Raw genomic sequence first — 27,318 nt, 5'->3', positions numbered from 1 at the left:
ATTTGACGCCTAGCCTGGGAACTTCCATGTGCTGTGTGTACAGCCCTAAAGAGCAAAAAAAAAAAAAGTATATTTCTAGTATTACAGTATCTGTTCTGGTTGGTATTGTGCTAATGAGATCGTTTCATCCATTCTCTTTTCCAACTGGATTTTTTTCAGGAGCATAAGAAAGATATTGATTTCTCTTATTTATTCTCTCCTCTGGCTTCATTCCTAGACCTCTCTCCCCGCTTCTGATAGTTTTTCCGTTGATTCTCTTGGGCTTTCCAGGCAGATCATGTCATCCGCAAATATTTATCCTCTCGCCTCTTCCTCTCCGATATCCACCTTTTTCCTCTTCCGCTTTTGCCTAATTGCATCGGACAGTACTTCCAGGGCTGAGTCATGAGGGGCAGGTGTTTTTTTCCCACGACCTGAAGGCCTGCCTTGTCATTCTAGCACTGCTATTCTCCTGTTAAGGCACTGCTGTCATTTGAAGGATATACAGTTTTTACGAAGTTAAAGAAATATAGCTTTTTGACTTTAAAATGTCTGGAGTTGATGTTGAATTTTATTCAAAGGCTTTTTTTTTTTAGCATCTTCTAAGATAAATATCTTTTCTTTTTGACATATGAGTCTAATGAATTATGTTAGTAGCTTTTGTAATCGTAAGTCAGCCTTTCTTTCCTCGAATGACTGTCACTTGGTTGTGTGTGTTATTCTTTGAAAATACTGCTTGTGGCAGATGGAGTTTTATTTCCCCGTGACCTGCGAAGTCCCTCTCCTCGCCGTGTCACGCCCAGGAATGTTATGTCAGGCGGCGAAAGGAGCTTCGCAAGTGTAATTAAGGTAACGGACCAGGTGACTTCCAAACAGGGAGGCGGTCCTGGACCGCCTTGATCTTAATGAAATCAGACGTGTATCGGACTCCTGACCTACAGAATAATAAATTTGAACTTTTTTTTTTTTCTTTTCTCTTTTTAGGGCCGCACTCGCAGCATATGGAGGTTCCCAGGCTAGGGGTCGAATTGAAGCTGTAGCCACCGGCCTACACCACAGCCACAGCCATGCCAGATCCGAGCCACGTCTGCAGCCTACACCACAGCTCACGGCAACGCTGGATCCTTAACCCACTGACTAAGGGTCAGGGATCGAACCTGTGTCCTCGTGGATGCTAGTCGGCTTCATTCACTGCTGAGCCATGAATGGAACTCCGAATTTGAACTTTTAAAAGCAGCCAAATTTGTGGTGATTTGCTGTGGAAGCAAGGGGAAACTAATATATCGATGATGGTATTGTCTACATTTTTATTTCGATTTTGTGTTAATGTGCATTTGTAATATGGGTCTGGATTTTCCTTTTTTTTTTTTTTGGTCCTTTGTCAGGCTTATAGTATCCATGAGGTGATACTTTTATTCTTTCTCTATATCTGGAATAGTTTTTTTAAACTTCAGCAGTAGCTGTTCTTGGAGAGGCAGCTTCGTGTTGATTTCATGGTTCCCGCCGTCTTGGCTTTCTGTGTTATGGTGCCGTGTTGTTTGGTCCGTAACGGTTTACGTCCGCTGTGTGTTCCTCGTGAAATGTCACCTCGAGGAACTCAACCGTCTCTGACAGGGCTGTTGCTTGTCTATTCCACCCTGAATTCTCCCTTCCCCCCTCAGTAACCAAACACCAGTTTTCAACGGAGCCCACTGGCCGTGTGACATGAAAGCCCCCATGTTCCAGCCGCCTCTGCAGCTATACGGAACCACAGGACCAGGTTCCGGCCCGTGAGTTAGAGACACACAGCTGGAAGTGCAATCCCAGGACACCTGCCCTCAAAGAGGAAAGCTCTCTTCTGTTTTCCTATTTTGTTTTTCCCGATGCCAGTGACAGCCTCGCCTTTTCCCTCGCCTGGTTGCCCTTGTATCTGCATGCCCTACGCGTTTCCACACCTTCGGAGAGCCCCTCAGAACAGCATCCCACCCAGTCCCTCGTGGCACACGGTCTTGTTTCTTTTTCCCGTTCCTCTCTGGCTTGGGCCGGTTTTTCCCTGGGCTCCCTGCAAGGCCGCCCCGGGATTCCCAGGACGGCAGGAATCCGCCGGCCCTTCTCCCGGGTTGCAGTCGCTGTCTCGAGAGCCTCCCTTCCTCGCTCCTGCACACTCCGCGTCTCAGTGCCCTGCATCCTGCACTGGCCTCTCAAGTTAGCGAGATGTTTCGACAGCGGTAGGCTCCAGACGGAGGAACTGCCCCTTGAAAGTGCATTTGTTTCTCTGACTGGGAACTCATTTTCCCCACTGCAGCAAAAATTAATGGGAAAACCCATGTCCTTCAGTTCTGGGAAATTCTCTTGAATTATTTTGTTAATTTCTCTCTCTTTTTTTCCCCCCTGTTCTCTCTGAAACCTGTTATTTATGTGGGTATTAGATTTCCTGGACTGGAGATTTCTAAATTTTTAAAAAATGTCTTTTCTCGGAGTTCCCGCTGTGGCTCAGCGGGTTATGAGCCCGACTAGTATCCATGAGGTTTCGGGTTCCATCCCTGGCCTCGCTCAGCGGGTTAAGGATCTGGCGTTGCCGTGAGCTGTGGTGTGGGTCGCAGATGTGGCTCGGATCCCGTGTTGCTGTGGCTCTGGTGCAGGCCAGCGGCTGCAGTTCTGCTTCAGCCCCTAGCCTGAGAACCTCCGTAGGCCGCAGGGCGGCCCTGAAAAGAGAAAAAACTGCAACCACTTTAGTTGCCTGCGCTTCCCCGTCTCCCTGTCCTTGCTGTCATTTTTCTGAGGGGTTTGGGGAGGAAACAGTGTGGCGTGTGTTTCACTGGGGCCTTTTCCCTGGAGCTCCACCCCGATGGCTTTGCTGCATTTGCTTGTCTCTGACGTTCAGCTCCTTGGCTTCCTTTATGTTCCGTTGTCATGTGGACAGGTTGAAATTGGGTTTAATATTTTTATTCAACCTGCTGGTCTTTTTCCTTGAATAGTTGAGTTTATCCCACTTATCTTTGCTCTTATCACTTTATTTTATGCCTCCTCGCGGTTCCCTTTGTTTTCCATCTTTTTTCAATGGTCTGTGTTTTCTTTGGGTTTTGGTATTGCTGCCGTTTGCTCTTGTGCTCTGCCAGCTGATTTGGAAGATAATCTGTGTCTCCTTCTCCTAGTCTGGCTAAGATGATTTGATTAAGCCTGTAGTTCTCAATTTGTGAATTCTGAAATAAAACAGACTGTTCCGACCCTGGCGTATGACAGAAAAGAAAAATGCTCCCGTGTGAACCATTTCTTCACCCCCCCTCATCCCCTCTCCATTTTTGGCAGGCAGGGGGTCGGGGCAGGGAAAGACACATTCTGAAATGTTTTGGTTTCCGTCTATCATATGCAGATTATTACTTTAAAGATCACTATGCTTTTTTTCTCGTCTAGAAATAAAACAATTATATTCTGGTTTCAGCTATACATAATGTACCTGTGAAATTTTCGTTCTCTCTTCAGTGGAGTCAGATTTCAACACCAGCTGTTTACATAATTCAGCCGCCCCTTGATCAGTTTTGATCCACTGTTCGTTTGAATGGATTCTGTCTTGGAGTCATTTTCAGCAAAGGTATATACATGCTAGACTTCCTAAATTCTTGCACACTGGAGAATGCCTTTCTCTTAACTTGTAAATGACATCCAGCGAAGTAAAAAATTCTTCCGTCACATGTCTTACCCTCAGCATCCTGTATCATTTCTTCCTTGTGCTGTCACACCTGTGGGGTTGCAGTACTGTCTGAGGCCAGAGAGGTTTTTTTTTCTGCTGTAGGTAATGCGCTTCTTTGGTCTGGATGCTCAAAGGATTTTTTTTTTTCTTTCTCTCAGTCTTAGTTCTTTTTATTACTTTTCTCTGGACTATTATGAATCCTTTCCATTTACCTTATTTTAGGAGAATTTTCTTTTAGTACACATATTAATGTTTTTCTGGGAGTTTCTGTTGTGGCGCAGTGGAAACGAATCTGACTAGGAACCATGAGGTTTTGAGTTCAATCCCTGGCCTCGCTCAGTGGGTGAAGGATCCATCATTGCTGTGGGCTGTGGTGTAGGTCACAGAAGTGGCTCGGATCTGGCATTGCTGTGGCTCTGGTGTAGGCTGGCGGCTACCGCTCCGATTCGACCCCTAGCCTGGGAACCTGCATATGCTGCAGGTGTGGCCCTAAAAAGAAAAAAAAAATTTCTGGTTCATTTGCTTGGAATTCTTATTCAGGAAGACCAGTTATGTGTATGTTGGATATTTATCATCTGTTTTCCATAATTGTCATTTCTTTCTAGTAGTTTTTATTCTTTCCTTTTCTGTATTATTTTTTCAAATCTGTCCTCCATAATAACCTTATTTTTTATCGTACTTATTTCTTGTTGCTTCTAATTGATTTGTCATTTCTATAATGCTGTTACATCCCCCTTGTTTTTTTCCCTTAATTTGGTCAGTTTTCTTTCATCTCCTTTAAAATTTTATCTCATTCCCTTTTCTTTGACTTCTTATATCATAGAGTCTGTTCTCTCTAAATTACTTTGAGCATATTAATAAGGCTAAAGTGTTTTAATGTTTCCTTTCTTTTTCCAGAGGGTATTCATTGTCCCTTTGTCTGCTTCTCTTTCTCTCTCTCTCTCTCTTTTTTAACTTTTCAGACCCTTATCTGGCAATGTCTATACCTGTGTCCCCAGGTGTGTATATTTTGCAAGTCGCTTGTCTTTGAATAGGCCTGTTGTTTGTCTAAGAATAGCATGCCGCTGGTTTTAGAAAAGACAGAAGATTAGTTTCGTTTTAGTTCTGTAAGGTGGCTGGTTTTAGTTTTAGTTGGTTTTAGTTGTTGGCTTTAGTTTTTTAGTTGGTTTTAGTTTTGGTTGGTTTTAGTTCTGTAAGGCGGCTGCATCCTTTCTGGAGGCTCCTTGCCTCTCCGAGCTTCTGGAGACAGCATCTCGGCAACATGCTCACCTTCTTCTGCAGTCACATCTCCCTCTGACTGAGCCCGTCTCAGATTGTAAAGCCACATGTGTTTGGATTGGGCCCACCCAGATAACCCAACCCCTCCAATGTCCTTGATGTAATCTCACGGGCCCCGCCCCTTTGCCTGGTAAAGTAACACACTCACAGATTCTGGAGGTGGCCCTCCAGGGAGGGCGTTATTCTGGCTGGATTCTCCCCAACTCTGTCTTAACTGTATCCATAGAGTTGGGTGTGAGGGCTTCCTCCTGGAGGCTGGCGGTGTCCCTTTAGCTCTAGGACAGCGGGGCCCCGGCAGCCAGTCTGAGCATCCTGCCGTTGCACCTGTGCTGCCTGTGGGCCTTTCCAGGAACCACCGTGCAAGGAGGTGAAATCTCCACCTTCCACACTCTGGGGATGAAACAGACTTTGGTGTCAGTATTTAGCTGCTGCGCAAACTCACCTCCCTCAAGAGGAAAGAGGTCGGGGAAACTGCAAAAACTGTCGCTTAAAAGAAGACTGGAGATGCGGGTCCCTGAAACGGTGTCAGGGAAGAATGTAGGGCTTACTTTTCTGAAGCCAAGGGGGAACACGACTGTTTTATTGACCGGCCCCGGGCACCGCACGGGGTCTGCGCGACCATCGACGACCGGCGGGGGAGGGCCCCGTGTTTATTAAAGGCACACAGGGGCGGTTGGGCAAGAACCTCTTTGATTTGGGGCAGACTTGCAAGGAAATACTTCGCCATTCCCCACGAAGTGAAAAATCCGTTTTTAAAGACTTAGTAAATAATGCCAATGTATTGGACCGTGGGGCAGAGGACAAGCGGAGGAGGAGGAGAAAGATGCTCTTTGTTTACCAATAGACTTAATCATGTGCCGCTGTTTAATCACCCTTCTTCCTGCTGTATTTCTTGGCGTCACATTTCCCTCCGCCCTTCGCAGCTCTGACTAATCCATTCGCTCCACCTTAGCTTTCAATTAAACGCGGTTATGATTAATTCAGAAAGGAAATTTAGCCAGAAACCTTCGAGTCCAGGTATAGGTTAAGGGAAAGAGAAATGTGCTAAAAATGAACCCACCTAGCACGGGGCTGAAAATCAGGGCTGTAATTCTGGCTGGGTTGTGATGCCAATTATAAAGCACTCTAGCTGTGGTGTGGCTGTTTTTGACACCAGCAGGAAATCTTGACAGAATTATCGCCTCAAAATCAATCTGGGAATACGATACAGAAATCTATAATTCAGATATGAAAACAATCTACAGAGCCTCTCTCTCTCTCTTTTTTTTTTAAAGGAGGGTTCGATGAAATTAGATTAAAATAAATTTACATATATATCAATTTTATTATTAAAATATATTCAGGCAAGTCAATTGCGTTACTGAGGAAGGGTTAGCTACTCTCTGCGTTGGACACAGAAATAGGCCTCTTTGGCTTATCAGGAAACAGAGTTCTTGTCTCCTTGTCAAATATAAATCTCCTCTTAGAGCTAATAAATGGATAGTGTTCAAATGCAATGTTTTGCTTGACTCCCGCCTCATAAACCCACAGCACATAACACTAAATTATGCTCCTGACTCCAACATCACACAGTGAGGAAAACAAACCAAGTAATTGATGTGTCGGAAAGAAGGAAAAAAAGTTATTTGAGAACAAATAAAACAGGCTATAAAGTTTGTTAAAACGTAATAATCATAGTTAAAAAAAAAAAAAAGGAGGACGAAGAAGAAAAAAAAACAAAGAAAGAAAGAACTATCCAAGGCTCCATCCAGAAATCTGCCCTCTGCCTGACTGTAAAATAATTCATTTCCTGCTGCTAGTTTGTTGCACAGTATTTTCTTTCAAAATTAATGTTTACTATGGAGAAGGGAGTATAGGATTCTGATTGATGTTGGGAAGTTTGCAGTGCATCAGACACACTGATGCTTTCCGTTGTGTGTTTTTTTTGTTGTTTTTTTTTTTTTTCCATGTTCCCTCCGCTCGGTGCTGTGAGGAGGGGCGGGGCTGGGGGCCTTGAACTTGCTCCCCCCACCCCCAGCTGTATCTGGCCGGCCAGGGCTGGGCCACGTCCAACGTCAAGGTCAGAGCGGCTGCTCAGACATCCCTAGGAAGAGGGCGGCGGGGAGACTCCTCACTGAGTCTGTGGCCGTGGACCTCTCAGAACGGCGACAGGGCTCTTGCTGCATCAGTGTGGTTTCCATTCATATTTCTCCTTCCCTCCTTGGTCGGGGCTAAATCTGGGGACTGCGAGGAGGTCACCCAGGAGGATGTTTTCCATCCTTGTGGCCCAGGGTGTTGGGGCCAAAGGGGCACCTTCGCTGCAGGTTCCTTTGAGGGTGGGGTGGGTTTTTTATTTTTTACTTATAATTGTTTCTTTCTTTTTTTTTTTTTTTTTTTTGGTCTTTGGTCTTTCAAGGACTGCACCTGAGGCATATGGAGGTTCCCAGGCTAAGGGTCTAATTGGAGCTGTTGCTGCCAGCCTACACCACAGCCACAGCCACGCTGGATTCCGAGCCCCGTCTGCAACCTACATCACAGCTCACAGTCACGCCGGATCCTTAACCCACTGAGCGAGACCAGGGATCGAACCCGCCACCTCATGGTTCCTAATCGGATTCGTTTCCGCCGCACCACGATGGTAATTGGTTCTTAAACTAGACCATTGTGTGTCCCATGTCTACAGGAGCCCAGAGCGGGCTTGGCTGTCCCCAGAAAAGCACTGACAGACTCCTCTCACTGCATTTGGCTCCCAGTTGGTGCTGGGTGTGTTGCTGGCTTTTGCTAAAAACACAGCCCTTTCCCCCTGGGGGACCCAGGCTGGCCACCACGAACTCCCACACCCAGGTGCAGCCTGCCTGGCGCAAGCCTGGTCCCTTGGACGCATGGGTCTGGAAGCTTTCAGATTTCCTCGTGCCAGATCCTTGAAGCAAGCCCTGGAGGCCTCGGCCTAGAATGTTCCATCCGGGCTTCAGCCGGGGCTGATGAGGGTCTCTGTCTCTCCCTTCACCCCTTCCTCTCTGTCTTCACTTTCGGACTCTGCTCTGCAGCCGTGCCCTGGTCCCGGGGCAGTCTCTGGGGCCATCTCTTTCCTTCCCGGTCCTCCTGCCCCCTTGCCCTTCGTCATGTCCTTGACAACAGGGGGGGTGAGAGTAATACCTAAGGTCGACCAGGCGCCAGTCTTGCACCTGCTCTGCGTCACATTTAACCCCGTCAGTGGTTTGTTCAGTAAAAGGTGTGTAGGCTCAGAGAAGCTGTGTGCCTCGCCCCAGGCCTCCGGGAGGAGACCAGCCGAGAGCCCCGCTGTTAGCTTGGAACAGCCCCCTGCGCCCTTTCTGCAAGGCGACAAGCATCTATCCCAGCTCACTGGCTCGCCGCTGGAAGAAACGGCATTTAATCTCAGTTTTCCGATCTGCGAAATGGAGCACTAACCTCTGCCCTTTAACCCAACAGCACCACTGCTCTGGAGAGGGAGTGGAACACGCGTGAGAGTGACTTGTCATTGTCACGTGTGACGGGGGCGCAACTGTGAGCCGGCTCCGCCTGTCCCGCCCCCAGCTGCTCCTGTGGGACACAGCCCGTTCCTCTGTAGGGTGCAGTTCTGTCGGGGACAGCCCCGCAGGGTTAGGGTGCAGTTCTGTCGGGGACAGCCCCGCAGGGTTAGGGTTAGGGTTAGGGTTAGGGTTAGGGGTTAGGGTTAGGGTTAGGGGACAGCCCCGCAGCCCGAACAGGGGTGCTGCCCACGTGTTCACCCGTTAAGAAGCGTGAAAACACTGACTCTGAAGATTACCCACGTGACTGTGAATTCCTACAAAAGCGGCTGAAAGGACCAGTATGGGTACTCTCAGAGGAATGACCATCAGAGACACTTGCTGTCCCCACTCATTGTGGGTTGGCACCAATAACTCGTTTCCATTCAAAATGGGTTTTTTCTCACGGCAGTCCGCTTGCTTTTCTTACCTAGGGAAGACATTCGAAAGACGCCCGTCGAGATGGGCTTGGGGAGGGCAACTCCTTATTCACCAGGTGTCACTTGGGAGGAGAGGGTGACCCTGACACAGACAAAGACAAAGTCACCTCCTTGTCAGGCACGACCCCGTGGAGCCAGGCAGGCTGGAAGAGGCAGGCAGGGCATTTAACGACGTTGAGAAATCGTTGCGCTGAAAGGGGTTTGATTTCTCGGCTCCCCTGTGTTCAGTTTACATTCTGGTGGTACGTTATGGAAGTCGAAACTGAACTGGCACATCGCTAATATGCCTGAGCGCTCTAATCTGATTGGAAAGCTTAGGCCTTTTTACGTCCATGTGACGCTGTGTTTTGGAGGACGGCACAGAGACGCCCTCAGAGAATGGCTCTGCCATTTCTGATGTGTCCCAGAGTGGGAAGGATGCTATCATCGCTCAAGAGAATAGCAGTGGGACCAGAGAAAAATTCAAATGCGAGGTGGAGAGGATTTCTTGCCTCTCCCTTCTCTCTCTGTCTCTCCCTCTCTCTCATTATCACTCGGTCCTTCCCGGAAGCTCTCCTGGTTCTGCAGCTGATCCTGATGTGGATTAGGGGTGATAAACACCCCATTAATGGAGGCCTGAACTAGGAAATGGAGCTGGAATCGGCAGCACAATCAGCGGCCGACTGAGGTTAATAACTCCATTACTCCAGCTCCGCACCGAGCCGCGCGCTGAGCGGGGCGTTAGCCTTATCTTACTCCTCATTAATTGAGCTAATAGAACCCGGCTGACCCCGCCTTGCCGCCGTCATCTGAGAGTTTACCAGACATGGGCCGGCATACATAACATCGGCCGGGTGCTCCGCCGGGGCCTTTCGTTTTTGGACAAAAGATCTTCCTTAGAGATGGGTTGGCCGAGGGGCCCCTCCTGGTGGCAGAGCCGCTGCGCCCCTATTAACCACTCTGATGTTGTCCCATGAGCGAGTCGGGCCCTGCTGCTCCCGCTGGCCCCCTTAGGTGGGTCCACTTAGGCTTGAGGGCCGCAGGAAGAAGTGGCCACTGTCTCAACAGGGTGTCTGGGGTCAAGGGCCAAAGGGAAAGTGCGCGTCTCTTCGGCCTCGTCTCTTCTAACACCCCAGCGGTCTCCTGTGCACCTTCCCTCCCCAGCCCCCCAGGGTTTCCTGGGAGTTCACTGCATGCTCGACAGCCTTGCTTTGCCGCTCGCTGGGTCAGCCATCGGTGGGGGTGGGGGGCGGCGGCGGCGGCTGAGCCTTTTAAAGCTTCCGTTTCGAATCTGTCAAACAGGTAATAACCCAGCATTTTTGGACTCCCCGAGGCATATGGAATTCCGGGGCCAGGGATGAGATCGAAGCTGCACTTGCAGCCCACGCCGCAGCTGAGGCAACACCAGATCCTTTAACCCACTGTGCCGGCTGGGGATCAAACCTGCATCTTGGACCAGCTGCAGAGGTGCCGCCCATCGCAACGCGCCACAGCGGGATCTCCGACCCAGCCCTTCTTACCTCACCCTCTGCTGGGCTCCTGTGCGGATTCAGTGGGAGAATGCATATGGGCGGGACTTGGGAATTCGAAAATCCAGGCAAGATGATGTGGTCAACAGACTAAAAATCGAGACCTGGCTCAGTGGTTAACAAATCCGACTAGGAACCGTGAGATTGTGGGTTCGATCCCTGGCCTCGCTCAGTGGGTTAAGGATCCAGCGTTGCCGTGAGCTGTGGTGTAGGTCACAGATGGCGACTCGAATCCCATGTTCCTGTGGCTGTGGCTGTGGTGTAGGCCGGTGACTACAGCTCTGATTAGACCCCTAGCCTGGGAACATCCACATGCAGCAGGAGCGGCCCTAGAAAAGGCAGTAAATAAATAAATAAATAAATAAAAATCGAAACCTGAGTTTCCTGCAGCAGGTTATTAGCTTCGAGTCACCTCAGCTGAGAAGCAGGGACAGTGGTGCTGAGGACGTCGGGTGGGGGTGAAGGGGTGGCGCGGAAGCTCTCTGCACAGAGCCTGGCGGACGAGGGGCTCCAGAGTGGGGACCGCGTTCACTCCTAAGACCTGTGTGGGAAGCTTCTGCAAAGCAAAGTCACACAAGCTCCTCACCGAGGAACTAGGGCCCCAGGCGCTCTGAGCAGACAGAGCCACCCTCCCCACCCTCCCCCCAACCCCCCCCCAGGCTGGAGAGAGATGCTTCCTTGTTCACTGGGGATTTGCGGGGCAGGTGTTGGTCACGCAGGGAGACAAAAACAAAAAACTGCGCTTTGGTAGGAGACTCATAGAGCCAGCCGCACAGGGAGCTCTGAATGCCAGCCCAGCCTGGCAGACGATGAAGGGGCTGTGAAAAGGTGTGGCTGCCCTGTCCCCCGTCGTTTGGTAAGATTTAAAGATTCTTTTGATGCAGGACACAGCTCGGCGGCACTCAGAGAGATGAAAGGCTGTTACAGTTTCAACAAGAGGGCCCGCCAGGCAGGGCCACCTGGGGCTGCACCCTGGGGACAGGGTGGCCGAAGCTGCGCTGTGGAAGGCAGCTTCTGCATGGCAGGGCAGGGAGCTTGGTTTTGCAGGCTGATGCAGGGAGGGGACTGACGGGCTCATTTAAATAACGCCAGTGGCTCTGGGGCATGGGGACTGTCCCCAGATGGGGTGTGGGGAGCCCGTAGGGGAAGTGGTTGGAGGGGGGCTGGCAAACCGCCCAAGAAGGAGAGTTCCCCGCGCCTTCGCCTCCGCTTCCACAAGACATCATCCTGGGCCACCAGCCCAGTTTCCACTGCACCTGTTACAGCGCTTGGTGACAGCACATCCCAACTGTCGTGGCTCCCACAGCCAGTGTGGTGCTTCCTTGTAGCCAAAATAAATACTCGCTGGTGATGGGGATGTGGCAGCGGCTGGGAGGTCGGAGGGGAGGGTCCTAGGGCGAAGGCTGGAGTTCGGAAGGGCCGTGTACCCGGGGCCTCCAGCCCAGGATCCTGGCTGGCGACCGTGGTGACGGGCCCCCAGCCCGTGGTCCCTGGAGCTGGAGCATTTTACCCCTTGAATAAATAAGGACGGAAGCAGGAAAAGGAAAGTTCTCCCATTATTTTCCTGCCTAGGGACTGCTGACATTTTACCACTTATTTCCAATGTTTGTGTAAGAAGAAGTCTGGCGAGGGTGATTCTGAGCAAATGCGCAAGGTCGGCGCTGCTCTTCTTCCTGGGTTAAAACTTACTATGACAGTCTGTTACCGAGGGCTGTCGTCTGTCTTCGAGAGCATGGGAGCAATTACTCCTGAAGCAGCCACATCAAAAATGTACATTACCTTTGAACTCCTTGCCTGCAGCCTCAAGGCTCTCTCCGGGTGTAACATACAGTGAATTCCCGGAGAGAGAGAACCAGCCCGGGCCACCGCAGGCTTAGCTCTGCCGTCCCCAACAGTCCCCAACCGTCCCCAACGGGTGCCAAGGACCCGGAAGGCGCCTGGCCTGGTGCACGGGCGGCAGGAACCCAGGAGCCTCCCGGGCAGCGGGCAAGCTGGGTGGTTACGGTCTTGAGGAGGAGGCAGGGCGCCCGCATCACCAGGAATTTGCCAGGTGTTCTCCCCCTTCCTTCCTCTCTAGAAACGCAAGGATTCAAATTGGTTTTCACTTCAGCCGGTTCCTTTTCTTGTTTAAATTCAGGTAGGGCTGTTTTACTGCGTTCTGTCCTTTTCTGCCGTACAGCAGCGCCACCCGGTCATGCATGCACGTTCTTTTTTTCATACTGTCTTCCGTCCCAAACGTTCTCACCCAAACGATGGGACATGGTTCCCTGTGCCGGCGAGTGGGACCCCGTTGCTTATCAGTTCTAAGTGGCATAGTTTGCATCTAGCCCCCCCTTCCCCTCCCTCCTGGCACCCACAAGTCTGTTCTCTATGTCTGCGAGTCTGTTGTTTCTGTTCTGCTCGAAGGTTCGTTTGTGTCGTGGTTTAGATTCCACGTATAAGCAACATCGTAAGGCATTTGTCTTTCTCCCTCTGACCGACTTCACTTAGTATGAGGCACTCTGGGTGCATCCGTGTTGCAGCAAATGGCGTTATTTTGGTCCGCAGTTTTGTTAGTTCAAGACCTACCTTCGCAGCAGTAAATCAAAACTCAGTTGATTTCTTAACCATTTAAAGCTTTTCTCCTAAGAACCCGGTCCTGCCTGTCTGACTCTCCCACCATCTCTGAGACATCTTAGACGGGGTTCGAGGTCACTTTGCCACCTTCTCCCTGGAGCACACCATTCTGGGTACACGTGTCCTTTGGGGACAAGGGGCAACTTTTCTCAGTTTCCTTCTAAGGGTCCGATAACCTTCACCGTCAGGAAATTTCTGCTCCCCCTTGTCAAAGCCGACTCTTCTTCGCTGGCAAAGCCCGTCCCCACTTCAGTTCCCCTGAGGATGCCAAGCTCTTAGGAGGGGTCCACCAGGCTCTGTCCAGCGGGTGACAAGGGAGACGTGGGGGAGGAAACACGCCTCTCCTGCCAGGTATCCACGATGCAAAGCAATCTCCAGGCCTTGGTGGAGAGTGACAGGTGACCTTTCATAGCACGGAGCCCGGGGTAGTTGGCATTTGAGTCCGGCTCTGATGAAGACGCCCCCATTTTGGGCAGACGCGGCGCCCGCCCGTTCACTTAAATTCATTTCCCAGAGAAAGGCAGGAGGCCGGACGCCGAGATGACTCGGAGAAATCATGTTTGTTTTCTTTCCCCATAGGAGACTTTGGGAGGCATCAGCGTCTACTTCAATTTTCCATCTTCCTCAGAGGCGTAAATAAAGCGCTGAACTGTTGAACCCGCTCGCACATTCAGAGCTTGGGCCCGTGCCAGGCTCCCGCGGCAGCTGTCTAAAAGCTGGAAGTGCTCCTTCCTAAATATCACAGAAATTATTTACTAATAATCAAAAAAACTTTTAAGGAAGGCTTGCACAACTAGCTCCGCTCTGCTTTGGCTGTAGGCAGCCTTTCTCACCCCAGCAGGAAGGTCAACCATGTGACAGCAGGTGTTTTTGGTTTTGTTTCCTTCTGTGTTTTGAGAAATTGAGCTTCCTGCTGGGGTGAGAAAGGCTGCCTACAGCCAGCAGATAATGCATTATGTGGGTCCCCTGGGGAGCAGGAACGTGGCGCAAGGGGTGGGAAGGCGGGCAGTGGGAGGGATGGGTTGGGATGGCACGTTTGCACGGAAGGGGCTCGGAAACGGCCTTGCTAATAAGAGCACCTTGGAGCAGAGGCTTAAATCTGGGAAAGAACTGGGGCAGAGCAAGTGCAAAGGCCCTGAGGTGGGCAGGAGCTGGGCAAGTTCAAGCGGCACCAGGAGGCGGTTGCAGTGCAGTGGCGAGAGTGGGAGGTGACAGTCATAGATAGAGGGGCACCTGGGGGACCCGAGCCTTTCCTCTGAGTCCCGTGGGAGCCTCTGGGGAGAAACGGGGTGTTGAGCAGTAGAGTGATGGGATCTCCCTTTCTTTTAAATTTTATTTGCTTTTTTAGGGCCGCACCCATGGCATATGGAGGTTCCCAGGCTAGGGGTCGAATAGGAGCTGCAGCTGCCGGCCTACACCACAGCCACGGCAACGCGGGATCGGAGCCAATTCTGTGACCCACAGCACAGCTCACGGCAATGCCGGATCCTTAACCCACTGAGCAAGGCCAGGGATTGAACCCGAAACCTCATGGATCCTAGTTGGGTGCGTTAACCACTGAGCCATGACGGGAGCTCCGAGATCTCACATTCTAAAAGGATTTGGAGTTCCCCAGGGACTCGGTGGGTTAAGGATCCGACGTTGTCACTACTCTGGCAAGGGTTCGGTCCCTGGCCCCGGGGAACTTCTGCATGCCTCAGGCAAGGCCAACAAAGTAAAATTACAAGTAAATGGATCACACAGGCTCCTGGGAGGCGAGGGGACCACAGGCAAGAGGGCAGGAGGGCAGGGGCAGAAGCAGGGAGGCGGGGAGGAGGCAGTGGCATCTTCCGGGTAAGAGATGCTCTTGGCCTGGCCCAGTGAGTGGCAAGAAGGGCTTGGGCTCGGACCACCAGCTGTCAGTCGGGGTACAGGCACGGGATCCCGGAGTTGCCAAGGGGAGCTCTGGCTTTTGCTGTGGCACCTGGGAAGAGCGGCAACCACCTGCTGACCAGGGCTGTGGGAAGACAGGTCGGGGGGCCCTCGTTGTGGTTTGGACGTGAGCCGAGTCAGGTGCCTATTTGGATCTGACCGAGTTTCCAGGGCTGTTCTAGCAACAGGAATTTATTTTCTCCCAGTTCTGGAGAATGGAGGTCCGAGGTCAAGGTGCGGGCGGGTGTGCTTCTCTGGGGCCTTTCCCCGCTTGCGCGCCTCTTCCTGTGCTCCTTCCTCTGGCACTTGCATCTCTTTGGGTTCAGATGTCCCTTTGGCATAGGGCACCGTTCGGATTGGGTCAGGGCCGCCCTGACAGCCTCATTTAAGTCCATCACCCCCGCGAAGGCCCCGCTTCCAAATACAGTCACATTCCAGGGGGGTAAGTGTGCAAAACGTAAGTTGTGGAGCACACACTCCCCCACCCCCCAGCCCCCGTGGCCTCTGCTGTGGCAGCCTGGGCCAGCCAGCACAGGCCCCCGACGGCACCTCAGCCTCACCTTCACTTCGGCTGCGGGGGGACAGCCACGGCATGTGTTCGGGGAGCCAGGCCTTCTCCCCACAGCCCCTCCTCAGCGGGGTCCCCATCACTTCCGCCCCCCGCCCCAGAGTCTCAGCCTTGTTTTTCACCCCAAGATCCAGATCCATGTCAGTTAAACTGAGAAGGCCCCTGGGGACTGTCTAGTGCCCACCCCCCAAATGGCACAGAGGGAGGAGCTGAGGTCCAGAGAGACTGGGCCCTTTGCCTGAGGTCGTGCTGCTTTAGGAGTGGGGGCCGGAACCAGCGAGGGCCTTTGTCTTATTTTGCCCCCTCCCCCAAACTGGTATTCTCCAATTAAAAGAGGTTGTAGGAGTTCCGTCATGGCTCAGCAGAAACGAATCTGACTACTATTCATGAGGACCCAGGTTCAATCCCTGGCCTCGCTCAGCGGGTTAAGGATCCAGCGTTGTGGTGAGGTGTGACACAAGTTGCAGATGCGGTTCAGATCTGGCGTTGCTGTGGCTGTGGCCTAGGCTGGCAGCTGTAGCTCCCATTTGACCCCCTAGCCTGGGAACCTCCATATGCTACGGGTGCGGCCCTAAAAAGACAAAAAGAAAGAGATTGTAGGAGTTCCCTGTTGGTTCATTGGGTTAATTTTCCACTAAAATAAATTAAGTTAGAAATAAAATAAAAGAGATTGTAATAAGTTTATTTCCATTCATCATTAGTAACAATAACAAGTGTACTGGTTCTTACTGCTCCATCAAGATTTTATATAAAAACAAAGAAAAATTATTTTACTAAACTTGCCGAAAAAAAAAAAATAGAAAACTCTGTTCTAAACTTCCCAGATTTAGAATTTTCCAATGTTCATGCCAAGTAATTGGGCACAGCTTCAAGAATTTCCCGCTCAGACTCACAGACATAGAGAACAGACTTGTGGCTGCCAAGTGGGAAGGCATTGAGAGTTTGGGATTAGCAGATGCAAACTATTCTCTATAGAACGGACAAACAACAAGGCCCTGCTGTACAGCACAGGGAACTCGATTCAATGTCCTGTGACAAACCATAGTGGACAAGAATTTGAAAGAGAATATATTTATATGTGTAAAAAAGAATGTATATATATATAACTGAATCACTTTGCTGTACACCAGAAATTACCACGACATTGTAAATCAACAATACTTCAATAGCATTTTAAAAAAACCAATTTCCTGTTCAGCTAGGCCTTTTTTGGCCTCTTGATAAGTGAGTAATATATTTGGTATTGTTTATTTTCATTTTTTAATTTATTGTTAAATTTATTTTATTGAGGTAGAGTTGATTTATAAGATGGATTTCTACTGTACAGCAGAGTGATTCAGTTATACGCATATATATTCTTTTTCATGTTATTTTCCACTAGCACTTATTATAGGATATTGTCTTGTTTTGTTTATTTTGGCCGTGCCTGAGGCATGCATAAGTTCCTGGACCAGAGATCGAACCCTTGCCTCAGCAGTGACAGCACTGGATCCTTAACCTCCAGGCCACCAGGGGATTCCTGTCTTGCTTTGCTTTTAAGTGCCGTGTGTATTTTTCGCCACCCAGCATACCTGCCGTCCTTCCGCATGTCCCCTCTTCCTTGCTCCACCTGCCCCTGGCGCATCGGGACGCTGGGCTGGGACAGCCTGCAACTCCGCTGCTCTTGAACCTGGAGGAGGTTCCGTCGGCGTTTGCTTGAACCAGACGCCCCTCTTCCTGCGGAGCTCTGGGGCGTCTCCCCTCCTCCTCTCAACAGTAATTAGCCTTGTAAGACTAATGGGCGAAATCGTGTCTAATTACCCTGTTGAAGGCCCAATTACGTGATTAACATTCGGGGGCTATAAGCTAATGATGAGAAGAGCCTCTCATTTGCATAGTATTCAGTTAATTGAGCTGCCAGCCGAGGGGCGGACAGGGTGGCGGTGGCAGGATTCCCCTTCTGGAAGGACACTAACGACCAGCGAGGACGCGCACCTGACAGCTTTATTAATTAGCCGCGATCCGATTACCTAGCAGGAGTGGCAAGGGGCAGCGGGCAGCGAGGCGAGGCTCCGTGAGACATGCGAGGTGGACGCCCTCTCTGCTGATTTTCCTTCCCAGGACTTGGCTGTGTTCGAGGCAAGCGCACAGTCACCTGGAAGAACCATTTTAGGAAAACCTCCCCTCAGAATCTTGCGGGGGCCCTTCCGTCAGTGCCCACCTCTGCCTGCTCACGTCCCTCATTCCGTCATCCCTTCATCCGCTCGCGTTTACCGAGTGCCTCCGTCCCTGCCCTGGGGAGCGTCCCGGGAGAGGGTTCCCTTTGGTTCGAGGCTCTCAGCTTCCCCCAGAGGCTTGCGTTTCAGCATCAACTCAACCTCGAAGCTGGCGAATGTCAGCAGAGGATTTCAGACTTGGAGGAATCCCGAAGGATTATTCCTTCAGATCTCTTATTTCAGCCCCTAAAAAATGGGGCTCTGGGAGATGAAGAGCCTGGAGCTCAAGGTCACTTGGCAGGAGTGGGTGGGGTGGGGCGGGGACCGGTGCCCCTGGCTGTGCTCTTCGCCTCCTGGAACAGGAATGTCCTGCCTTTTCAGCACCTCTGTCACCCCCAGTGCACTGTGGTTTGAGTACCTGGTGTTCTCTCCCCAGACGCTTGCACGAAGCTCCTCCCTCTTTCCTCGCAGCCTTGTCTGTTTCTCTTCCACGAGGCAAAGTGGGATGGTGCTCCTGGCTCATAAGCAGGTGATTAACCAAAGCAGGGAGCCGTTCGAGTCCTGTGGCTGGGACCGAAACCAGATTCCTCTCCAATGAATGTGTTTTTTAACAAAAAATAAAATCATGTGTATGTCTTTTTATAACTTGCTTTCGTACTTAATAATATATCGTGGACATCTTTTTCTATCCTCGCGAAAGCTAGAACTCATTAAATTTTTTCACAGTGTTGCACTGCAGACTATGACCTAGTGGTCGTTTATGAACAGGATTACATAGTCCAGATGTATTATGGTGTATTTAAATGCCCTCCGTCGGGAAGCATTTCAGTTATTTGCAGTTTTCTTCCATTACAAGTGATGCAGCAACAAACATACACACACACATCTTTATGCATTTCTTTTGGTTTTTTCCTTAGGAAAAATTTATAGAATGGAGTTACTGAGCCAAAGGATATGCACAATTAAAAAGTTAATTACTTTTGAGTTCCCGTCCTGGCGCGGTGGTTAACGAATCCGACTAGGAACCATGAGGTTTCGGGTTGGATCCCTGGCCTTGCTCAGTGGGTTAAGGATCCGGCGTTGCCGTGAGCTGTGGTGTAGGTTGTAGACTCGGCTTAGATCCCACATTGCTGTGGCTCTGGTGTAGGCCAGCAGCGACAACTCCAATTAGACCCCTAGCCTGGGAACCTACATATGCCGCGAGAGTAGCCCTAGAAAAGGCAAAAAAGACAAAAAAGAAAAAAAAAGTTAATTACTTTTATTTTTTAATGGAAAGGAGTCAGAGATTGGAGGAGTACAAATGGATATTCAATGAAAAATAAATCTTAAAAGAGGAACAACTGAAAATTAATGATCTAAGCCTCTGACTTAGGTTAGAAAAATAAAACCCCCAGATGGCAGGAAAGAGACCCTAAGAACAGAAATCAAGAGAGTAGAAAACAAAGTGACAGTAACAGCCAAAAAAAGTTGGTTCTTTGACAAAATAAAGTTTAACAATTAATAAAAAAAGTCTCTAACAAGATTGATCAATTAGGAAGAATACACAGATAAACAATATTTGGAATAAAAATGGTGATATGACCATAAATAGAGCAGGGTTTACAAGGGTAAGAAAAGCATTATGAACCAATTATGACAATAAATTTGGAAACGTAGACAAGATGGATCAATTCACAGAAAAAAAAGTCTTACCAATATTGACACAAGAAGAAATGGAAAACCCAAACAGTCCTGTAACTATTAAATGGAGTGAACCATAAAAGTAAAATCTTCCCCTCCTGCAAGCCCTCCTCCTGCCCCCGAGTGTGGCGGCAAAGCACTGAAACACACCGGAGATGGTGAGGAAGATACTGAGTGGACTGTGACAGCAGCACCGCAAAGCAGACATGACACAGCAGCATGAGTGTGAATGAGCCACAGCCGCGTGCGCCAATGAGGAGGAATCTGAGAAAACCAACGTTGAGTGGAAAAGCACGCTGCAAAGAATAAATAAAGCATGATACCAAACCAAGTAAAACTCAGCAATGGATTAAGTGCTTGTACACATTTTTAAAAACTCCTAATGGCTGGACTCCTGGGTTGTGTGTTGACAGAGGGATGGGGTTGGTTAGACACATCCAGACTATTTCAGTCTTGGGTGATGCCTTTCTTTGGTGAGTGTATCCACCAGAATGGAAATTCTTCCAATAAAGGATTCTTTGTCTTATTCACTGATCTACCTCAAGCTCCTCAAATGGTAATACCTGGCACATAGTAGGTGCTCCATGAATACATACTTATTTTTATATGTCAAAATATGTCACAATAAAAAAATGGGGAAAATATTGTTTTCTTCTCATCCTCTCCCAGAAGCAACCACTCTTCATTGTTTCCAGGGTTTCTAGAGACTTCCTTCTGCATCAGTAAGGAGATAAAAATATATGCATTTATTTTGTATACATGGAGACACACTGCACTGCCTACTTTCTCTTTTCTCTTGACGGCGTATCTAGAGATAATTCTGTGTAGTGCATTAGCTCTGCTCAGTCTTTTTACAATTTTTTGGTTAGAGTTGATTTACAGTGTTCTGTCAATTCCTGCTGTACAGCAAAGTGACCCAGTTATACATTTATACACATTCTTTTTTCACATTATCCTCCATCATGTTCCATCACAAGTGATTAGCTGTAGTTCCCCGTGCTGTGCAGCAGGATCGCATTGCTTACCCACCCCAGATGCAGTAGTTTGCAGCTGCTGACCCCAAACTGCAGTTCGTCTCATCCCCCCCTCCCACCCGGCAGCCGCAGGTCCGTTCTCCATGCCCACGCGTTTGCTTCTCTCCTGTGGAAAGGTTCATTTGTTCTGTGTATTAGATTCCAGATATAAGTGATATCATATGGTATTTGTCTTTCTCTGATTTACTTCACTTAGTATGAGAGTCTCTAGTTCCATCCATGTTGCTCCTAATGGCATTATTTTGTTCTTTTTTATGGCTGAGTAGTATTCCATTGTGTGTATGTACCACATCTTCTTAATCCATTCATCTGTTGATGGACCTTTAGGTTGTTTTCATGGCTTAGCTATTGTGAATAGTGCTACAGTGAACATAGGGGTGCATCTATCGTTTTTTCAACAATTTTTTTTTTTTTTGGCCTCTGTAGGTCTGCACCCCCAGCATATGGAAGTCCCCAGACTAGGAGTAGAATCAGAGCTGTAGCCACCGGTCTATGCCACAGCCACAGCAACACTGGATCTGAGCCACATCTGTTACCTACACCATAGCTCACGGCAACCCTAGATACTTAACCAACGGAGCAAGGCCAGGGATCAAACCTTCATCCTCATAGATGCTAGTCAGATTCGTTTCCACTGAGCCACGATGGGAACGCCACACGCATCTTTTTCAATCAAAAAAAAATTTTTTTTTTTTGTCCAGATATATGCCCAGAAATGGGATGGCTGGATCATATGGTAGTTCTATATTTAGTTTTCTGAGGTACCTCCATCTTGTTTTCCATAGCGGTTGTACCAATTTACATTCCCACCAGCAGTGTAGGAGGGATTCCTCTTTGCCACACCCTTTCCACATTTGCAATTTGTAGACTTACTAATGATGGCCATTCTGCCCGGTGTGCGGTGTTACCGTTCTTTGTAATAGCCACGCAGTGGTCCAGCCTATTAAATTAAATTAGGCACTAATTTAATCACGTCCCTCTTGAGCGTTTAGACTGTATTCCTTCTTTCTTTGCAAACAGTGCGACGATTGGTGTCTTGTAATCGGGCTCTGTACCTTCATGCATCGTCCCTACAGATAGTAAAATCCTAAGAAATGGAATTGCTGGATGTAGTCGTGTTTTCGTTTTTGATGGGCACTACCGAAGAGCCCCAGAGCTCCTAATTCTACTCATGGAGATGAAAAGCACCCCGAGATTGAAGGGGGTCCGTGCTCGGAAGCAGTTAGAGCATCCAAGGAACAAAGGTTTCATGTAGTTTTGGGGACACCCTGCTGCCAGACTCCAGAGCACACCTGCGCAGCAACATGGGTCCCCGGAGCCACCTAAGTTTGTGACACAGTTCAGTTGAGTCTCCAGTGGAAATGTTTGACGTCATGAAACTGAAGTTTTAGGAAACGTATTTTTTTCCTTAGGATCGATGATGGGTTTAAAATATGCCTAATTGTTTTCTTTCCAGAACGGTTGTCTCGGACCTTCCCTTGCGGCGGCGGGTTAAGGATCTAGCATTGCCGAAGCTGTGGTCGCAGCTTTGGCGATGTGGGTTCGATCCCTGGCCCAGGAACTTCCACATGCCGCAGGTGTGGCCAAAAAAAGCGCATGGTGCACCACAGCCTTGGTGCTTTCTAGAAGTGAGATTTAGTGTGAAAGACACGAGATTTGGAGTCCAAGACTGGAGTTTGAATTGGAGTTAGTCAACACACATTTAGTGAGTACATGTGGTGTGCTGGGACAGTGGACAGGCCGGACTGGCCAGCCTACCCTCTAGGTGGGAGCCAGCCTGAGAGGGAAGGAGGGTTATACTCGGGTTTATTACACCACAGACCGCCTCAGTTGGCTCCAAGCCACGCGGGAAGCGAGGAGGCAGAGCAGAGGCCCCGAGACAGGAGGCAGCCCCACTTCTTTCTAGTGACTCCCCCTCTCAGAGTCTCCCTGTCTTCTCTTTCAAATCCGAATTCCTAGTCTACATGGTGGAGTTCCCACTGCGGCAAAGCAGGTTAAGGATCCGAAGTTGTCTCTGTGGCAGCCTGGGTTGAGTCCCCAGCCCAGTGCACGGGTGAGGTTCCGGCTGTGATGGAGGTCACGGCTGCAGCTCAGATTCGAGCCCTGGCCCGGGAACGTCCATATGCCATGGGTGCAGCCGACAAAGAAAAAAAAAAATTGGTCTGTGTGGTGTCAAGTCGCTACCAGGTTCAGAGAGGTGGTCTCTGCTAAAAGTGAACAGCGAAGCTTAGCACTTAGCGGTTTGGTGCCAGTTTGGTGAAGAGATGATGGGATTAGCCAACCGGCCCCCAGGCAGGTGGGTGCCACTCACCAGCGGAAAGAATGGCCCTTCTGTCTTTTTCATTTGCTGCGAGATGCCGGCCCTCCTTCCCCAGAGGTGCGTGGGGGGGGGGGGCGGCCTGGTTGGTGGAATGAGGGCGGGAGGGTGTCCTCCGGAGCTTCGTCCTTCGCTCCCGAATCCTCCAGCCATGCCGGCGAGCCCTGGAAACGTCTCTGCCGCTGCCGGGGGCAGACACCAAAGCCCCTGGCTGCTCCCAGATTGAAATGTCAGTCGCTCCAGCTGCCCCCGGACAGAGGCATTCAGGAGTCATCTGCCGGGTGCCCACGGCAACTGCTGCGGCGTAATAGAGACAGATGTAGCACCAAACTGGAATTCGATGGATCTGAAATTATGTATTTAATTCGCAGTTGCTATAGAGTGCTCATAAACCCTTGATCATGATAGAGAGGCCAATAAACATTCGAGAACATAAATATTTGGCGAGGAAAAGGCTCTGTGAAACATTTAGTTGTGGAGTCGTTAGAAGAACAGAGACAATCAGCCAGGCAGAACTCTCTAGACACCAATCTGGCGAGTTATGTACGTAGGGTCGGTAGTGACCTGGAGTGAGCCGTTTTACGAGCGGGCAGACGTTCATTGGACACGCGCAGGCGCCGGCGTGGAGGGCTGCCCTGCCTCACGCAAGCCTCGAGCTGCTGCCCTTCAGGCACCTGAACCGAGGGGCAGAGTGCTCACTGGACACCAGTACCTGGTGCTGTGTCGGCCAGGATGCGAGCCGGGCAGGCACCTGTGCATCGGAAGCCGGCAGGTGGAGATGTGCCTTGAACCCTGGCCTGCTGTGATCTCTGAGGCTGGGCAGAGCAGCCGTGTGGCGGTCAGGCCCAGACGTCCCCGGGTTCGAATCCTGTTTTGCCATTTACTGGCCACAGACCTTGGGCAGGTCACTCGCCCCCTCTATAACGGGGCATGATGGTAACGGCGCCCGCCCCCTGGGTGTGCTGAGAAGCCAGTTAGGTGCTGTGTGTCCAGTGCGAATGAAAGCATGTGTGCAGCTCCAGAGAGGGAGCTGGTCCAGCACCCTCCACCCTCGCTGGAAAGACGCTGGGGATCAGGCCAGCAGGGTGCCGGTGGCGAGAGGGTGGTTCAGGTTCGATTTGCGTTTTGGAGTGTGGCTCCCGATGTCTGATGTCCATCTTCACCTGCTCTCTGTGGGGTAAGACGTGGGTTTGGGGGTTGGTGGAAAGGTGGGTTAAAAGGAATTTGTTAGATGAACAGCGAAAGTTTTAGAAGAAGCAAGCGATTTACATAACAAACGAGGCACCTCCTCCCCTGCCCTGCTTTCCCAAGCATAGCTTCGCAGCCCAGGATCCCTGTGTCCCACATTCATCCTTTGTGTAGATGCTGCAGAAGCAACGATGGTTTGAACCGCTGGCCTCGATGAAGCTTTCTCTTTAGAACCTGGGAGCTTCTTTTGGGGAGAATAATTCTCTACAAGAGTGAGCTGCAGTTTTCTTTCCTTTGAGAGGGAAACCAAGGGAAACAGAATTTAAATGGACAAGAGTCTGGACCGAAAGAACCTTTGAGGTGTCTGTAAATGTGATGATGAGAGGAAGAACGCAAGCAGGCTGAGGGATACGTTTCTCTCCTTGGAGATCCTTGTGAATTCCAGGTGGTCATGGGTCTGCGGTAATTCTGCCTGCAGAATCGGAGGACTGCTGGGGTTCTCTTTGGTTCTGGAGCCCTGTGCTACAGCTGCTACCAGGGCTGCTGCTTCTGGAGCTGGTGGTCATGGATCTCAGCAAACCGGAAGGTCATTTATTCATTCTGCAAACGCTGGGTTAGCCTCTTGATCAGTGTTACGTGCACACAGGGCTGGCTCTGGGGATGCGGAATGAGTGAGACATGCCTGGCCTTCCATGGTGCCCCCCCAGATCTGCCTTTCAGAAGGGGATTCAAGGGTGCTCGACCCACAGCACTCTCTCCTGGGGGGTTTCCTGGGGTGCAGTGTAGGGGACTTGACACCAGGGGGACACCCTGGACAGGAAAACTGTTAAGGGGCCAAGGACACGCGGCCTTCCAGGTCCCTGCCACACGGAAAAGATGGAACTCTGTTAAATAATCCTGATATCCTGGCCTGGAGTCCCCGCTGCGGCACAATGGGTTCGTGATGCTGCTTGTCTCTCTGGCAGCTTGAGTTCGATCCCCGGCCGGGCGCAGTGGGTTAAGGATCCGGTGTTGCCCGAGCTGCAGCCAGGCCAAGAAAGAAAGGCAAAATCAAGATCCTGGCCTGAAGGTGAGCCCCTCCTCCACCAGGTCAGCTGAGAAGGGGAGACGCCGATAAAAACATCCGCAAAGTGTGGCTCATCGGGTCAGCGGTACGGTTTGGTCACGAGGCCCTTTCTTTGAGTGGTTGGAAAAATGTGGAATCACACCCAAGGAGGTTGGCGCATTCCAGGAGGCAGGCACGGCTCAGGGAGGGGGCTGCCTTTTGCTTTCCCCTTCATGGAGCAGCCATGGGACAAGCCAGCAGCTGCAGATACACCGTGGCAGGAGTCACAGAGGGGCAAACATCCCATTGATGACAGCATTAGGAGCTGGTGTCACCTTGGGGTCCCCCTGCAGGAAGCTGATTCGCGCCATCCTTGTCCTCTTTTATCTGTGGTCCTGCTCAAAGATAACGAATGCAAACAGCCACTTCTGTCCTGAACCGAAATGCAACTTTGCACCTGCCTGTGGCCGAGGCATTTCAGAAACAACAAAGAAAGCCATCTGCTCACACCTCCCCTCCCCTGACCTCGCCTTCGGCTCCTGGTAGCCGTGGCTGCATCCTGGTAGCCGTGGCTGCAGGGACTCGGGCCTCGGGCCTCGCCGTCCTTGCTTCTCCCCTCCCTGGAGTTTGTACTGAGCTGAGTGGACCTCGGGGTCTGCCTGCAGCTGGTCCCTTAGAGAGAAGCCCCGTGGAGTGACATGAAGGCCCGGCCCCATCTTAGCTGCACTAACTGAAGCCAGGTGTTTCTCCTCCAGGCCCCCTTTCTGCATCAAGAAATGGAGGTGATAGTAGTACTTAATTCGGAGTTGGCAGGACACCTTTGTGCATGCCACCTGCTGTCCCCATTGTCACCTTAATGCCACTCCAGGAGGCTGCAGGAACAGGCAATGAGAGCAGTTACCTCCTGTGGTCAAGAACTCAGGGTGGGGGGTGGCCATTCCACCCCAGCAGGCAGGAGGGACCTGCCATCCAGTGCCATCCTGCCACTGTGGGGAGGATGCCCGCCAGTCCTCCACAAGGAAACGGGCCTGTCCCGCCTGGAGCTGCAGCGGGCCCTTGCCTAGCAAAGATGTGCTCACCTGGGAGGAGTCCAGGATGGCTTCAGCTCTGCTCCCCCGACCCCCGCCACCGCCCATCTAAGCAGCGTGCCACTGCGGACACATCCCATGAAGCCCTTCTAACCAGGCCACTGACCCAAGCCCTTCCCAGATAGAAATTCTGGGGTCCTGCTCTTGGGGCCAGGCAGCGGGTGAGTGCCTGCCGTCCTGCGGGGCCGGGCTCACCCACCCACAGACATCTTGGTAATGGAGAGGCAGGTGAAGAGGGCCCAGGACGGGCAGGGGTAAGGATGTGAACGCTCACTGCAGGGCGACTTTGACAGATGACCTTGCCTCTCTGACCCTCTGACTCCTCATGGCTAAAAGAGGCAAGAATAGTATTGAGACTGCCCTGTGATGCCCTGATTCAGAGTGCTCAGCCCAGAGCCCAATCCGGCAGCGGCTCTTCCTATTAATAAGGGCAGCACTTGAGCATTGATGTGTAGGTTCCGTAGGTATTTATTACGGGCTGCTCTTTGCCAAGCCCTGTCCCAGATCCCGGGGCTTCAGCAGTGAGGCAAACGTTCGCATGGAAGGAGGCCAGAAGACCCTACACCAAGGAGCAGAGAAGAAACAAGAAACACCTGCCGAGACAGAGTTCCGTGGGGAATTAGAGGCCACGGCGTGGCAGAGAAGGGCGGGGGGCAGGTTCGTGGAGCTGGGACAGCACCTCTGAGGAAGGGTCATTTAAGCTAAGAGGCGAATGAAAACTCAGAGCCAGCCATGGGGAGATGGGAGGAAGAGCCATCCAGGCTCCAGGCGGGAGGAAGCCAGGCCGGTTCCAGGGCTGCTCATCTGGGAGTCGGGATGGGGGGCAGTCGGGAGGCTGTGACATGCTAAGGACGAGGCTGGAGAGCCGGCCAGCCCCAGCCCCTCAAAGCCAGGGTGAGGCTGGGGAGCCCTGGGAGCTGGGCAGACACTCCGGGTGTGGGGGGGTTGTCTCTATGTTTCACGCACCTTATGTGTGTGAGTCCATTTGTTGTGAAACAGTCAGAAAACGTAGCCAAGTAAGAGTATTTCTAGTATCCAGGGCAACCTCTGGTAACATTTTGGTATAGTGTGTGTATTCTGACATTGTCAGGGAAACGCTACAAAAAGAGTTTAAGGAGTTCCCTTGTGGCACAGCGGGTTAAGGATCTGGCATCATCACTGCAGCGGCTCAGATCGCTGCTATGGCGCAGATTCGACCCCTGGCCCGGGAATTTCCATATGCCACGGGCCTGGCTGAAACAAACCAACAAACGCAGGGTTTTAACTGTACACATTGTATCGAATCCCTCCCCGCA

At 50.8% G+C, this 27,318-nt stretch overlaps 1 protein-coding gene across 11 annotated transcripts in view; it reads left to right on the top strand.

Annotated features, from left to right (window-relative positions):
• The window catches only part of AK8 (adenylate kinase 8), a 128,047-nt gene that overhangs the window by 77,089 nt on the left and 23,640 nt on the right, over positions 1-27,318 (top strand). The window contains exon 12 of one of the 11 annotated variants that reach the window (XM_085000245.1): positions 13,577-13,652. The exons of 7 other annotated variants lie outside the window; for them this stretch is intronic. In XM_085000245.1, the coding sequence (XP_084856371.1) occupies positions 13,577-13,637 (61 nt within the window). In that variant the 3' untranslated portion in view covers positions 13,638-13,652. Of the gene's footprint in view, positions 1-1,640; positions 5,799-10,154; positions 10,761-13,576; positions 13,653-27,318 lie in introns of those variants that run through there. 3 more of the 11 variants (XM_085000255.1, XM_085000236.1, XM_085000266.1) reach the window with 3 other exon arrangements.

This window comes from Sus scrofa, chromosome 1 (genome assembly GCF_054392235.1).
Source record: "Sus scrofa isolate SSC_HxYL_T2T_F1_AM1 chromosome 1, Sscrofa_HxYL_maternal_Yorkshire_Landrace_v2.0, whole genome shotgun sequence".
Classification (NCBI taxonomy): domain Eukaryota; kingdom Metazoa; phylum Chordata; class Mammalia; order Artiodactyla; family Suidae; genus Sus; species Sus scrofa.
This window is presented reverse-complemented; position numbering and strand designations above follow the sequence as displayed.